General features: G+C 40.7%; 2 protein-coding genes across 4 annotated transcripts; one reads left to right on the top strand and one right to left on the bottom strand.

Annotated features, from left to right (window-relative positions):
• Positions 1–79: 79 nt before the first annotated feature.
• thbs4a (thrombospondin 4a) lies at positions 80–8,083 on the bottom strand. Its single transcript, XM_054611694.1, has 23 exons — positions 7,987–8,083; positions 6,899–7,096; positions 6,440–6,687; positions 6,160–6,262; positions 5,955–6,046; positions 5,089–5,140; positions 4,792–4,994; positions 4,560–4,697; positions 4,372–4,452; positions 4,133–4,285; positions 3,880–3,984; positions 3,678–3,785; positions 3,389–3,548; positions 2,276–2,394; positions 2,141–2,193; positions 1,979–2,063; positions 1,750–1,846; positions 1,471–1,649; positions 1,229–1,277; positions 891–1,087; positions 451–623; positions 217–356; positions 80–129 (listed from the first exon to the last, which is right to left on the bottom strand). Exons 1-23 carry the CDS (start codon positions 8,066–8,068, stop codon positions 80–82), a joined length of 2,865 nt encoding a protein of 954 aa, XP_054467669.1. The 5' UTR covers positions 8,069–8,083.
• A 1,881-nt stretch (positions 8,084–9,964) lies between these two features.
• mtx3 (metaxin 3) lies at positions 9,965–15,158 on the top strand. Of its 3 annotated transcripts, none has more exons than XM_054611218.1 (9): positions 9,965–10,051; positions 11,171–11,240; positions 11,699–11,775; positions 11,877–11,969; positions 12,058–12,240; positions 12,348–12,424; positions 12,930–13,087; positions 13,377–13,465; positions 13,636–15,158. In XM_054611218.1, the coding sequence occupies exons 1-9, from the start codon at positions 9,971–9,973 to the stop codon at positions 13,729–13,731; spliced, it is 924 nt and encodes a 307-aa protein (XP_054467193.1). In that variant the 5' UTR covers positions 9,965–9,970; the 3' UTR covers positions 13,732–15,158. The 3 variants fall into 3 exon arrangements, with proteins under 3 accessions (XP_054467193.1, XP_054467191.1, XP_054467192.1); XM_054611216.1 differs by having other exon boundaries at positions 9,968–10,051; positions 13,377–13,522; XM_054611217.1 differs by lacking the exon at positions 13,377–13,465 and having other exon boundaries at positions 9,968–10,051; positions 13,636–13,726.
• The last annotated feature ends 59 nt before the right edge of the window (positions 15,159–15,217 follow it).

The raw sequence follows: 15,217 nt of genomic DNA, 5'->3' as shown, positions 1-15,217 counted from the left end.
TTTCTCTCTGTTTTCAGCAGTGCAGCTCTTTCAGCAGGGCTCAAGTTGTTTCCTAAATGATCGCTCCCCTTCTCTGGCTTCACTCTGTGTTCTGGGCATTAAGATCCTCGTAGTCAGCAGGAATGGTGTCTGTGAGGATTGGAAAGAAAAACAAATGCTTAGGCATACTTGGAGTTTATGTAGGTGAATGACTGCCTCTAACTTGCAAACACTCACCGTTGCAACGGTACTTAAGGTTGGACCAGATTATGTTTTCCTGAGAGAAGCAGAACACACCCAGTCTCCCGCCTCTCATACTGGTATCAATTATCACGTCTGTGTCCGCCACCAGTTTCGAACCCTCAAAGAAGCGAGCCCTGGTTCATACAGGAGTTGAAACAAGTTAGTCAGTCCACACAGTATGTGAGTGAGTATGTCTCCGAGTGTTGGAGGCTGTCCTGATGTTTGTACCTGATGTATCCAACCTGTGGTCTGTGCTGCAGGAACCAGCGGTAGGAAACCTTGTCCTTCCAGCCAACGTTCCTGGGGTCCTTCCACAGGAGCCGGACCTGATCCGGGGTGTCTCCTGTGTGCCAAAGGGAGTTCCTCAGATACTCACCGGGACCCGTCTTCGACTTAACTGCCTGGTAGTAATAAAGAAACGGATAGCATACGAGAGGGAAAGAACAAGAGATTCAAAAAGTAAACACTCTTCCCCTTAGCTGTAACTCAGGAAGTGGATTGGGTTGCCCACTCATCACAAGGTTGGCAGATGAATACCCAGATCCTCCTGTCAAAGTGTCCTTGGGCAAGACATTGAATCACCAATCGCTCCTGGCAGTCAGGATGCACCTTAAACGGTAGCTCGCTGCCATCAATGTGCGAATGTGTATAGAAATGCAGACATTTACCTTGAGTTGTATTCCTGGCTCAGCAACGGCTCTGAAGGGTGCAGCCTGCCAGTAGGTTTGTTCTGTCTGCTTCCACATCACCACGTAGAAGGAGGAGGAGTCCTGGTAGCCGAAGATGAAACCAGTATAGTCATCGTCCGTCACCGTGTTAACGTGGAATGTTCCCTCAAAGTCAACGCCACTGAACGCTTTGTAGCCTGCAGATGTGGAAGGTGGAGGAAAAAAATACACAAGATATAAGGCAAAGGCTGACAAATAAAAACTACTGAGGAAGATGGGAATATTCTATTGTTAAAAACAGATGAGGATGAGACAGTATGAAGGTATTCTGTGCTTACCTACAGCAAGGCCAGGATCAGAGTTCATGGTCTGAACTATCTCCATGCCCTGTCATGACGTATCAGAGTAGTTTCACTTTATTTGTCCTATTACAGGACATATGTTGTTGTTGAATTCTAAGAAAAATACTCATTTTGTAAAGAATATGGACGGAACTGGTATGAGCTTCATACAAAGACTTCTAACGTAACTGTATCAGAGGCTAACTATGAAAGGGGGTTAAACTTTGGCTGTTGTTTACCTGATTCAGGACCACCCAGTTGGGGTCAATCTGAGAGTCCCCCTCTGGATCCAGCACTACGGTCTGATAGGCTCTGAAGTCGGTCAGGGTGACTTCAGCGTTCTCTGGGCAGTGGTCGATTATGTCAATGATGTTGTCTTTGTCAAAATCACCTTCGCATGCGTCTCCAACATTGTTATCTGAGATACAAGGATGCAGCTTAGTAGGGACCACATAGCACAAACACATACTGTACACATGTCTGTACGCACCGAGGATAAAACCTTTGGTGATACTAACTATCTGTGTCTATTTGGTCTAGGTTGGGGACCAATCTGCAGTTATCATCATCGTCCACTATGCCGTCGTTATCGTCGTCATCGTCACATTCATCTCCCTATTTAGATAAAATTGCACATTTGGAGCAGGGTTAACACAGAGCCATCAATATGTCAGCATGCATGAGGAGAATGAATAAAATATGATTAATTTAATAAATTAATTTAAGTATGGATGAGGAGATTAAAACCATTCCATCCTTGTCAGTGTCCAGCTGAGAGGAGTTGATGATTGTGGGACAGTTGTCTTTGGTGTTCTGGTGTCCATCACCATCACTGACAAAGAGGAGGTAGGTCAAAACATTACACATCTGTATATACATTCATACCACTGGTTGTGCAGTGGGCTATACCTGTCTATGTTGTCGTCACAGGTATCTCCTACAAGGTCATCATCTGAGTCAGACTGCAGGTAGACAAAGCAAACACTGTTGGTCAGAGAAGCAACAGCAGATGAGTCTTGTTCAGGTCGTTGTTTGGTTTGGTACCTGGTTAGGGTTGGCTACATCAGGACAGCTGTCGCAGGCATCTCCCACCCCATCGTTGTCTCTGTCTTTCTGGTCCACATTGGGGACTTGCTGGCAGTTATCAAGGATATTCTTGTAGCCTGCAAAAATAACCAACTCAGCCCTTTTATGTCTGCGTCATGTGTAAAAACGCTGAGTGGAAAACCAAAAAAGCATGACAGAACACAGCCTACAGACACAGGTCTGTCGAATGCATCACCAGATGGCAGTGTTTGTTGAAGACAAAGGTGAAATAGTTTCCAGTGGCCTTTAATGCCTGGCGGAGGCCTACTGTGGAAAAATGCTTTAAGAGAGGAGACAGACATGACCAAGCGCTTAGCAATCCAGCCTTGGAGTTAAAGACATAACCAAAGGATCAAGAGGTCGGAGCCCTACCAAAAGAAATGAACATCAACAGAGTCCAAACATGCAACATCTGTGAGCATATAAAGGTAAACATGCGAGCACACAAAAAAGTTAAAGCTGTTTTTCTAAAGGAACAAATTAGAGCTGCTCTTACAGGAAAATTCAGTGGGAAAAGTTTACAGTTATGATTCCAGTTGGAACATTTTAACATTTAACACTGTTTTGTACTGGTGTTTTTAGTTTTATTTTTTTACGAGGCTTGAGTTGTTTTCCTGAAAGCCAATGATCTAACTGTTAGAGGATGTGAATTGGAAACAGACACCAAAAGACCAGGACAATGTTTTAAACAGATAAAGTGCTGCCAGACCAGTGAAGCAACAAAAATGTCCAGACTTTCCATCAAACAGGATGGTAAAAGTTGTATTCTTGTCTAGACAGTCTGTTCCGGACAGTCTGTGGTTTGGATAACCCTAACAGACATGGTAGTTGTTAAATGTGATTATCAGACAATTGGTTTCACAAATTGTTTTCAATATATTACATGTAATTGATGCAATTAGCAGTAATGGCCCAGTTACTACACCTCCCACAGTAATGACCATCCAACCTTTTCATACAATGTGACCATTAACAAAAATTGCCCCTCTGATTACACCCAGTGATGTACAGCGATCACAAAACTATGTGACAATAATAATAATTTGACTGTTATATAATAAACACACTAACCGTCCCCGTCCATATCATCATCACATTCATCTCCCAGCCCGTCCTGATCGGTATCCCTCTGTGAGGGATTTACAACTGTTCTGCAGTTGTCACAGGCGTCGCCAAAGAGATCCTTATCGCTGTTCCTTTGGTCCACGTTAGGTACGAGCCAGCAGTTGTCCTAGGACAAAAAAAAGGGAGTTTTACTGTACAGGGCAGGGGCTCAAGTGAGTGAGTTAAATTCCTGTTCATTCAAATGGAAGAGCCCATCAAAATGTGTATGCTGGTCCTATGGAACTAAGTTACCTACATCTATGTTAGTAATGCCATCACTGTCTGCATCGTCATCACAGGAGTCACCCAGCCCGTCCCTGTCAGCATCCTCTTGGCCAGAGTTTGGCACAAAGACACAGTTATCCTGGAAACAACACAGCAAAACACGCACAGAGCATTAATGTATAATACTAGCATGAAGTAAATGTAAAAGAGGTAGGGGGTGTTGAAATGAGTACCTGCTTACAGTTGATGTCCCTGCACTGGAGCTTATTGTCAGGATATGCATCAATATCTGTGTCCTTGCCACACATATAGCCATTACCTGCCCAACCAACGCCACACTAACACACACACAGAAGAAAAAGTCATGTTGTGACGTTTTATGTAAATTATGTAATGAGGAACAGCACAATCTTTGGTGATTCACACTCATGCCCCAGGGGTCCTTAAACAGACGAATATGGCTTCAGTATTTTTCTAAATTCTTACCACACAGCTAATGCTGCCGTCTCTCTCCACAACACACTCGGCATTGGCGTCACAGGGGCTGGGTTGACCGTTGGGGCAAAGCCTGGTACCATGGCAGCCTCTCACCTGGTCACCTTCGAAGCCAGTTTTACACTCTCCGCAGCGGAAGGAGCCCTGGTGAGGAGAACACTGAGTAAAAACCAGTCCTCCTGCTAGAAGAGAGTGTGACAATAACCATACTCTAGTTCCAGTGGCCTCACCATAGTGTTGTAGCAGTTTGAGTTGGCAGTGCAACCTCCATTCTTTAGTGGGCCCACACACTCATCTATATCATCACACACCTGGAAAGAAAAGATAGAAGATAGAATTCACATTCTGCCAACAGGCACATATAATTCAAACAGTAGGAATGTTTTTATATACTGTGTAGTAATAGTGTTTGTTGTACCTGTTTGTGGGACTTAGCATAGGACACTCCCACTCCATTTAGCACTGGTCCGCTGTATCCCAGAGGGCATTTCTCACAGCGAAAACCAGGAGCAGTGTTTATGCACCGGACACCAGGGTAACAGGGATTAAACTGGCACTAAGACATACAACATAAACACGGTAAAATGTTAATTACTGCTATTTTACTGGTTGCATATTCGCATACACACCAAGAAACAAATAACACAAACCTCATCTACATCGTCACAGTGCGTCCCGTCTCCTGTATATCCATCAGGACATGGGGCACACTGAAAACCCCCAGACTCTGAACGGATGCACATGTTCTGTCTGAAACAGGTGCCAGGTGGGCACTGAGTCAGAGGCTGAGGCTGCATGACAAACTGGGCAGGACTTGGAGCTGGACCTGTGTTGGTTGGTTTGCCACCAAGACCTGTGGGCACACACAGCCAGATATGAAAGCACCTTGTTGAATTGTCACTTTGTCAGTAGTGTCTAAAAATGATAACGTTTTTTGTACTGCTTACCACAGGCAAGACACTCTGAGATAGTATTCCTCAGAAAAGTTGTCTCCTTAATCTTAAAGAAACACAGTGAAGGACTGTTAGTCAGGGAAAACTGTGTTGGGTAATTGTGTTATGACTTTACAGCTTATATCACCGGCGGCAAATCACTATCTTATGTTTCAAATCTGAATGAGACTATAACATGTGTATCTGCTAAGGGGATCTTTGTTGATCTTTTTCCTTATATAAAGGATTCTCCCAATGTGTACGACAAGTATGGGATGCTGAACTATATAACAAGCTTTCTATTGCCTTAGGCTCCCTGTTTGATGCCTTATCTCTTTACAAATCCTCTGCTTTAAATTAACGTCTGAAATCATCCACTTCTTTCTGCTGCTGGGGTGAATTTTTGTACTACTCACCCCTCTGTTGCAGAGATTACATAAAGTCTTGAAACAAGAGACTGCCAGCAGGTCCTCAAAGTCTGGATTCTCACTGCTGATTTTATTGCAAAACCAATCTTATACTGAGGAAAAAGGAATTTCCAAATGGTAGTGAATCAGCCCACATTCTTCTACTTTTTAAAGTAGGTAAGTGATCTAAACAACCAGTGACCTCTCCACATTTTCTGCTACCCAACGTTTGTCAAAAGATATTTCTTCTTTTTCATCCATTTAAGCTAATCAAGCAACAACCTGGTCTTAAAAAGGAACAACAAGTGGCAAACAACCAAATTATTGGACGTTTTATTAGAACTCTATGTTGAAAAACTTTGGTACTTTGATTTATTTTTCCAATTCATCTTAAACAATTTAAAAAGGTTGTGTTTTTTCTTTCATCAGTTACCCATGTGAGACTCACAAGACTATGACTCAGAGCTGGGATACCTGCTTGTTGAGCAGCTCCTTCATCTCAGATACCATGTCCTTCAGCTCCTGCATGGTGGCCTGGTCTTGTTCCGTCCGGCCTCCCTGGATACCTGTGGGAATTTCACCAATCACAATAAGATAATAAGATACACAGCCCACAACTACCAGGTCTAGGTTCTAATGATAAGGTGACCACAGACAGTCAGTTGCAAACTGTTCTCACTGAGCAGCTGCAGAGATTCAGGCTGATCCACGCTGCAGTCCTGCAGAGTCGCCACATTGTCTATGGTGTCCTCTATCACCAGCTTCAAGTCTGTCAGTTCATCCTTGAAAAGAAAGTAAAAATAACTGGAATGATATACTTGTGGCATGTCTAGTTTTTGCACTGCGCTAACAGTATACATATTTACGCAGTATTATTGGGGCTTTACCATTTTTTTAATGCAGCAAATATCTCTGCCACCAAATATGAAATTCATCTCAACTTTAAACCTCTTATTCACCTGTGCACTCGACTGCAGGGTCCTAAGTGCCACTTTGTTGGGACCAGGGGGGAGTGACCCAAACGCAGCGGGCAGATCATCCAAACTGTGTGCCAGTCTGCAGTCTACATAGATGTTGAGGCGAGGTGGGCCGCCCTGTAGACCACTGGCATGTAGCATCACATGGTGATCTCGGCCATCTGCCAGGGAACCATGGGTGAAACTGGTTGTGACAAATCTGCCATCAGTCTTCTGGTAACGAATGGTCACTAGAGATAGAGAGAAGTGAGAATTAAAGACAGAGAAAGGCTGCAGGAGAACCCAAGTTAAAACAGATAGCTCATAATGTAGTCTGTATAACACCATTATGTGGTGTTATACACCACATAATTGGTTATACACCACATCATTTGTAGAATAATACAAAGAATAAAACTTTGTATTATTCTACTAATACAAAGTTTTAGTAGAATAATTCACCCTTGCTCAGTTTGGCCTGCACGCTGACCTCCAGGTACTTGGTGTTGTCTTTGGGGTTGATGACACTGTAGAGAGAGGTAGGGGCCTTGCTGAGCAGCCTGAAGGAAGAGAGGATGAATGCCTCATCTCGCCCTTTGTTCTTTAGGCTTCCTTGGAGCAAGTCTGGCAGGCAGTCCGGAGACACCAGCAGGTCATAGACTAACACAGGAGAGCATTGTTAAAAACCTGCAATATACTGCTGTAAACACATTGTACCATAATGTGACCAAAAAAGTTCAGAGGAAAGGCACAGTTCAACACAGACAGTGAGGGAAACACACAGTATAGTGCGTGCAAAGAGCTTAGGAAATATTCAGAATACCAACTGAGAGCATTAAATCGGGTATACTGGTGGTGCTGAGTTTCTTTTTTGTCACAATTAATGGAAAGTTTTCTGTGTGTGTCTTGATGGCTATGGCCCACAGTGTACTACGGATTGCTACTGCTGAGTCAGCACACTATTGTACGTGTATATGTGTGACAGTGTACATGTGTTTGTGCGTGCATGTGTCTGTCTAAATGCACGTTCATGTTTGTGCTGTGTTTTTATAGAGAGGTAGACTGGAGCTGCAGAAAGGAGCAGCAGTAAACTCTTTCCACTGGAACAAACTCACTACCTCACGCTCACACTCACGCTCGCAAAGACACATACACACATATACATACACAAAAACACTTGCACACAGCCGTGGGTTGAATTCAAGACTAATACAAAGCGACAGGAAATTCTGTGGAAACATTTGCAAGTAGATTCCAGGCAAAACATAGTTTTCCACATGCACTTTCTCATATGGCAGTTAGTGTTAATTTATCATCTAAAACTAATTTACTCATTTAGGTCGGACAGTCCAAGATCCTGGACGTCAAATTCTACTACCACAATGAAAAAGCCAAAGAAATGATGAGACCCTTGATATTTGCAAGCTTGCTGAAGATTAGAATTTGTAAGAACAGACAACAGATTGTTAGGAATTGGAGAAGACAGTCACTTGAAATGTGCTGATCTACAGACGTTTTCCAGAGGGGCATAGATGGTGAAGAGTACTTACTAATGCCTTGAGCTGTGGCAGTGAGCACCAGCTGTTGCAGCAGCAGAGACAGAGCCGCCGCTCTGGCCCACACATCCATCATTCAGTGCTTCAGTATGGGACACACCTCAGCAGAAGCACTGTTCCTGAAGAAATAATTGAGTTTCCACTTGTTGATCAATAAACCTGTCACAGATTAATCACCTATCTTAACACAGAATGAAGAAAATCCAGATGTTGAAGCAAAATGTCAGCAGAGGTGAGATGGTTTTGTGGACACAGGCATAGCTTTTAAAGCAAAGGGGAGTGTCCTTGCACACTATTGCGAAAGTGGCACAGTGTAGGAACTGTTTTAATAGTTTGAGGGAGTGTCCCCTTGCTATAGTTTCATCAAATGATAAATCATATGTAGTCACTGTATGTAAAAGCACATGCACATTTGAAACAACACATAAGTAATTATACATTGTATTTTATTCTTAAAAGGATTGTCAAAGTACAGCAATACTTTTACTTGATATCACCTCACATATTTGCATCTTATTTGTTTATATATGTGGTTATTTCCTTTACTTGAATTTCACCTGCTTTATATGACCTTATTTATTGTATCCACATCATACTTAATTATAAATTAACTTTTTTATTTTATTTTTTCACTTGCACCTCCATCTGTTTATGAATGTGCCCAGTGCTGCTTGATGTGCTATCATTTTTGTCATACAGTGAAAGCCTTAAATGGGTTTCTGACAATTTTATACCTTTTATTAAAAGTATTTTTTATTAATTAAAGATTAATTTTTTAATCTTTGTATTTACACTTGAAAAGTGCTATATAAATAAAATAACTGAATAAACTGTGTTCTCTAAATGTGAGCATTTTTATGTATTTATAGCCCTATTTTATTTAGAAACATTTGTATTCCTTGGGTCTTTATGTTAACAATCTTTTGGGGATTAGAAATATAATAGCATAAAAAGTACTCTAAATCAGCCTGCACACAGTCAGCCAACTGAAATAAATGTCTGAAATGGGTTGTACCTGGGTCTTCAAGGAGGAAAACTTGATTCCAGCTGGCCAATGTTTTTAACAAACATCATGAACCTGTGTATTTGATCTCCTAGCTCATCTCAAGTAAGCCGGTTAAATTTGACTTCTGTATTCCAGATGGTTTTAATTTAAATTTAATTGAATCTAACTATTTCTAAATGCCTCTGTAAACCTTCTCTAAATTCAATCTGTTGGAGAATGTGGGAAGGGAAGGACAAAGAGGGCTAGACTTGGGACCCTGGAAACATTTCATGAGAGATGTCTGGTACTCGTCTTAAGACTTTTTCTACAAACCTCAAGTACACTCCAACATCTCAGATGCTGGTCCAAGCCAAAGAGAGACATTTACCATCCCTCAGAGCATTATCACAGCGCATCCGTTTGTGGCTGGCTGTCTGGTCTCCGATAAAACACCTGGCAGCCTTCAGCAGTTTCAGAAGTCTATCATGCTATTCTTACTGTAAATAAGTAAAATGAAAATGAAAATCAACGTATGATTCCTGAAATAAAGTAGGACAGAATCTTGGCCATTTTATAAATAGGCTACATCCCATAAAAGTAATTATTATAGAGTCCATAATTGACTATGGTTGGCAAAATAGTCTCACCACAAGGTCTATTAGAGACTGTTCTGCAGCTTTGGATCGAATCACACACGTTGTTGCTGGGATGGTTTAATTCCTTCAGGAGTTCCTCACCATAACTCACACAAGTAAAGTAATTATCCTAACAAACTTACCTTTCTTTTTTTTTTTTTTTTTTTTACTGGAAATGAACAATTTTAGTTTATTGACAAAATCCAAGACACTGATTTCTCAAAGATTATATATTCAAAACACATCAATATTCACATCCATTCCAGTCACATACTTCTTAGCACACCTATTTAATTTCTCCACTTGATGATATGACACCTAGTGACGTCACCAGCTCCTTCTATGAATCAAAAAAAACATGGCGGCTGCCATGGAGCTGAGATGCTGGGGAGGAGACTGGGGTTTGCCTTCCGTCCACACAGAGTCCCTCATAGTTCAGGTATCGTTGTCGTCTGATTGTAAAACACAACACGGTCGTTTTATCCACCAGTGCTTTCAAGAGGGAATGTTTCTTCTCCGGTTTCCTTTGCGTCCTCTCTCTGTGTTTCTGGCTAGCCTCCATGCTAACTTGCCTCCTGCAGTTTTGCATTTTAAGATAGCTGCTCAGTTTACATGATAGAAGATAATATTTCCTTTAATTCTCACTTCTCTCTGTCTCCATGTCTGCCAGACCTCCCTCTCATTGGTAACATACATGTGGTCCTTGAAGGTCAGCTTGTTGAGGCTGTTATATATTATATATTTATTTAATATGTTTAATATCTAGCTGTCGACGAGGACCGATGTAGTAATAACAGTGTCCGAAAATGAACAGTGTTTGCATGCTTTTGTCGTGTTGTCTGTCCGTGAATCCATGCAGTTATAACTCTAACCACAAGGTGACACTTTGACTCATTTTCTGATAAAGTGTGTGTGTGTGTGTGTGTGTGTGTGTGTGTGTGTGTGTGTGTGTGTGTGTGTGTGTGTGTGTTGTGTGTGTGTGTGTGTGTGTGTGACTTCAGTCTCATATATTTATAAAGTGTCATAGTTTTCAGGCATAGTCCTGTTCATTAATTCTAGAGCTGAAATGGTTAATCGACTTAAAATAACCAATTTCTTGTTAGTTATTTTTCATTACACATGTTCTATGGTCCTAGGGCCTCCAGGGTTTTGTTTTTTAAGATAAGATAAGATAAGATAAGATAATCCTTTATTAGTCCCGCAGCGGGGAAATTTGCAAGAAGTAACAAAAAAATTTGCAAGAAGTAACAAAAAAAACACAATTTAAACACAATGCTGCTTTTCTCTGTTTTATTGATTCTACACTGGACATCTTTTAGGTGTGTGTGTGTGTGTGAGTCAGTCGAAATGAAACATTTGTAATCGCTAGTTTTTTTTACTATTATTTGACATTTTAAGATGAAGAATATAATATTTAGTGGAATTCTTAGTTTATTTAATTATTAATCTTTTTTCCTTCATTTTTTATGTTGTAGCTCATAGTTTTGCTTGTTTTTTCTTCTCTCTTTTTTTTTTTTATTTAACCTTTTTCCTAATTCAAATGTGGGTTTTCTTTCAGGCATACGCCAAGTTTTCTGGTGCAAAAGTCACAGTTGCTCCTATAGACTGGACATGGAAAACTCTAACAGGTGGGCTGCAGCTATAAACCAGAATTACATAACAGCGTGGTCCAGACACCACATGGGAACGTCTTTATATACAGTATGTGGATGACTGGTATAGGAATATTTGTTAAATATATACTGTACATTTTAGTTTGGACTATATCAGTATTTGATGCATTTAGGAGCATACAATACAACAGTGTGCATACTTAAACTCACATGGCAACTAACACTCTAAGACCAAGTCATGAACATTTTATGGACCCAAAAATGTGCCAGAAAAGGTTGAAAACACAGATTAAAAGCATGGGTTCAATGTTTTTATGCATCTGATCTGGTTCCCAAATGGAGTGAATTCATTTAGATTGTAGAAAACCATACATATTTGATTACAATAGCTTAATAACGTGTATGCAGATGCAACACCAGATGCTAGCTTTGTATTGAATTGTAATATCTTCTTCCTGTTGTTCAACCTGCAGCGACAGTCCCAGAGTTGCTGTGTGGAGACTCTGCAGTTCAAGAACCTACAAATATTCTCAACTTCCTGAGAAAACAGGTAACAGTGAATACCAAGGCTGCTCACTGTCTGTCACATGGTCATTATTTCCCTGAATCCATTTAGATCTACTGTAATAAATGTGATTGTTCTTTTTTCAGAGGTTTAATGCAGACTATGAATTGACAGCCAGACAAGGAGCTGACACCATGGCATACATCGCTCTGCTTGAAGAGAAACTACGACCAGCTCTGGTAACACCATCTCTCTTCTGCTTGTTCCCTGACGAAAACTAATCTGTGAGTTCTGTTAATATTTAGAGTGATGCTTTCTATACCACAGTTGCACACTTTCTGGGTGGATGCAGAAAACTACGCCAATCTGACACGTCCATGGTTTGCTTCACGGTCGCCATTCCCTCTTAACTTTCTCGTCCCTAGTCGCCTTGCTAACAACGCCCTCTCCCGCATCCTTCTAACTAAAGGAGAGGCGCCGCTACACAGAATCACTGAGGTAGAGGGAAAGGTAAATATTGACTAGTTCATCAGTCACATGTTTTGTCAACTCTGTATGGTTGTGACTGCAAAGTTCTTTTTTTCACGACTGGAAATCTTTCTAACTGTCTGTCTCAGATCTACAGTGATGCCAAAGAGTGCCTGAATCTGCTCTCATACAGACTGGGAACTGAAAACTACTTCTTTGGCAATTTGTGAGTGCTTTAATCTCATTTGATGGAGCGTATATGTACATCACATTCATGTTCAAAGCTATTGGAAGTCAGAAGAGATGAAAAATCATGATAAATCGGGATGGTAATGTTGGGATGGATGTTCTTATTTTATTTAATTTGTGGTTAGGAGTCTGTGTTGGGGTTAGTTTTTCTTTAAATGTTATTATTCTTCATTAAATATGATTCATGAAATACTCAGTTGGCCATTTGATTACAATTGTTCACAATAATATACCAATAGGCCAAATTTTGATCTAAGTTTTGATCTGAGGTTGTCCAGTGGATGTTCATCATATTAGAGGGAATGCGTCCTTCTGAAGTGTATTTCAGAATCATTTTGGGAGAAATCAGACACAGAAAATGCTTTTTGTTTATTAACTGTAACTCAGGATGTATGAAACACTGACAGAATGAGTAATACTACATTTGTTGGCTCATATAGCTTGTCTCTGTGTGTGCATCATTTATTTTTGTTTGTTTGCAGGCCGACCAGCCTGGACGCCTTTGTGTTTGGTTTTGTGGCTCCAGTTTACAAAGCCAGTCTCCCCAGTAGCCCTTTGCAGAGCCACCTGAGACAGCTCGATAACCTCACAAGCTTCTGTGACAACATCCTCGCAGTCTACTTCAGCTCGGACCACCCTTGTAAGATCGCTGCACGCACTGGAAATACTCTCACTCTATTGCGCTTTAGCTTGGTGAAATCCACACATACAAAAATGCAGAGGGCATTTTACATTATATACAAACACAAGCACACAAAACTACTAACATCATCAGTATATCCCTATATCCCTCACATCTTTGTTTCACTGCATGCCTGCTCTTTGAATCTTCTCTATTTGTGGGTGCTCATCAGCCTAACACTGTTCCTCTTCCACTGACTCTCTGCTATCTCCTTCTGCGGGTGTCTGCTCACATCGTTTCTCTCCAGGTCCTCCCCCACCTGTTCAGGAAACAATGGATGCCAACCTCCAGAAACTAACTCAGCTTGTAAACAAAGAATCCAACTTGATAGAGAAGGTGCTTCTGCTTTCCTTTTATCGTCTCTTTGCATGGGTGCATGGTTTCATGTGGCAGGTACAGTCTCAGCTGTACTAAAAGTATATATATTGTCACTTACTGAATCATTGTCATATTATTTTCTGCTTCTGCATGTGTGCTCTGAATAAACTGGACATCCTGTACTGCAGATGGATGACAACCTTCGCAGCAGCCCTCAGCACAAACCCCACAGACCAGACCCCAAACCCAGTCTGGCCAGTGAGAAAAGCTCTACACCCGCCTAACCCCTGACCTCTCAGCCCTGATCCAGGCTCATAAAAGGAGGAGGATCAGCCTGTAGATGAAAGGTGCAGTTCTGACTCAACATCCTAAAATTTGAAAATTGTCATCCAGGGGAAATATTGTTTGAATGGAAAATAACATAATAATTAATGGAAGTATGACTATATAACTATTAAAGAGGCTATTTATAGAAACATAATGGTGATTGATTTCAAAGATGTTGGTCTGAAAGAGATGGAAAAGTGCATGTGTGAGGTTTAAAAAAAAAAAGGTTGAGTGCATGTATGTGGTTATGGATGGAATTCTATGAAGTAGTGTTTCATGAGAAAGACACAGAAAGTTCGGGAGGAAAGTCGAAGGAAATGAAAAGAGGTGGCACTGTTTGACCTCTGAGTGGACCACTCCACCTCTTTGTCCTTTTGTTTTCTGTAAGAAATATGTTGTTTTTTTTAAATTGATTCTGTTTTTCATCACACGTGTGAAAATTTCCTTACCTGCATCATGAGTATATTGAAATTAGTTGAAGACGCACTAACATAGTGCAGACCTGTGCTAGAGCACCATACGGGAAGATTTCTTTAAGTTGCGGTACTCCAGTTTATAAATCTGTTTTGTTTTATCATCATGATGATCTCAGATCTTCTCTCACCTCCTGTAAAAATCTGGTGTAAATTCCAATGACATTTAAATTAGTGTTATGTACAGTATGTATACAATCATGACTAGGAACAAACAATCACTTATTTTTCTTTGCTCTCATCTCCTCTGCTTTGTATAGCTTGTATAGTTGTAAATATTTTCATGATGGAAATCTATGCAATTTACTTGTGATTTCCTCTAATAGGGCTGATCAGCTTCTTTACAGTCTTTGCTAGATACACTGAGGTAATTCATAAAAAACTGTATTAACTTATTCATGCAAAATATGTGGGACTAATGTGTGTTTGTGTTTGTGTGAGAGTTGTCCATTAGAAAACAGTGTATCTTTCAAATATAGTTTTTTTGTTTTGTGAGATAACTGTGCCATTAACAATCCACTCACAGCTGTTGCCATGGTTTTCCACAACCAATCTGACAAGTACAGCATTTATTTTGTTTAGATTTTTCCGCCGTGTTGTCATTTGCTGTGCCTATTTAACACCTTGTTAAAACTGAAGTGTCTGTCCCATTTGGGAATGTCTCATTAGCTGCCTTTTTTGCTTCATTTTATTCTGTCCGAATTTCAAAAGAACTGTAAACTGAGTTGCCACGTGTTTTGTTTTTTTATTATCATGCTCCCTAATATCATCCTTCTGAACTGTGTCTACTCCATGTGATAACTTTCATGATTAGTGTCTCACTCTAAAAGTATAAATACTTGTCAAGACACTTGGGCACTTGCAACTTCTAAATAATACACTTCATGGTTACATTCCCTTAAAAGCACCATACCCTGTGTGTGTGTGTGTGTGTGTGTGTGTGTGTGTGTGTGTGTGTGTGTGTGTGTGT

Source organism: Anoplopoma fimbria, chromosome 13 (assembly GCF_027596085.1).
Source record: "Anoplopoma fimbria isolate UVic2021 breed Golden Eagle Sablefish chromosome 13, Afim_UVic_2022, whole genome shotgun sequence".
In the NCBI taxonomy this organism is placed as follows: domain Eukaryota; kingdom Metazoa; phylum Chordata; class Actinopteri; order Perciformes; family Anoplopomatidae; genus Anoplopoma; species Anoplopoma fimbria.
Note: the sequence above shows the minus strand (reverse complement) of the source record. Positions and strands in the feature narration are given on the sequence as shown.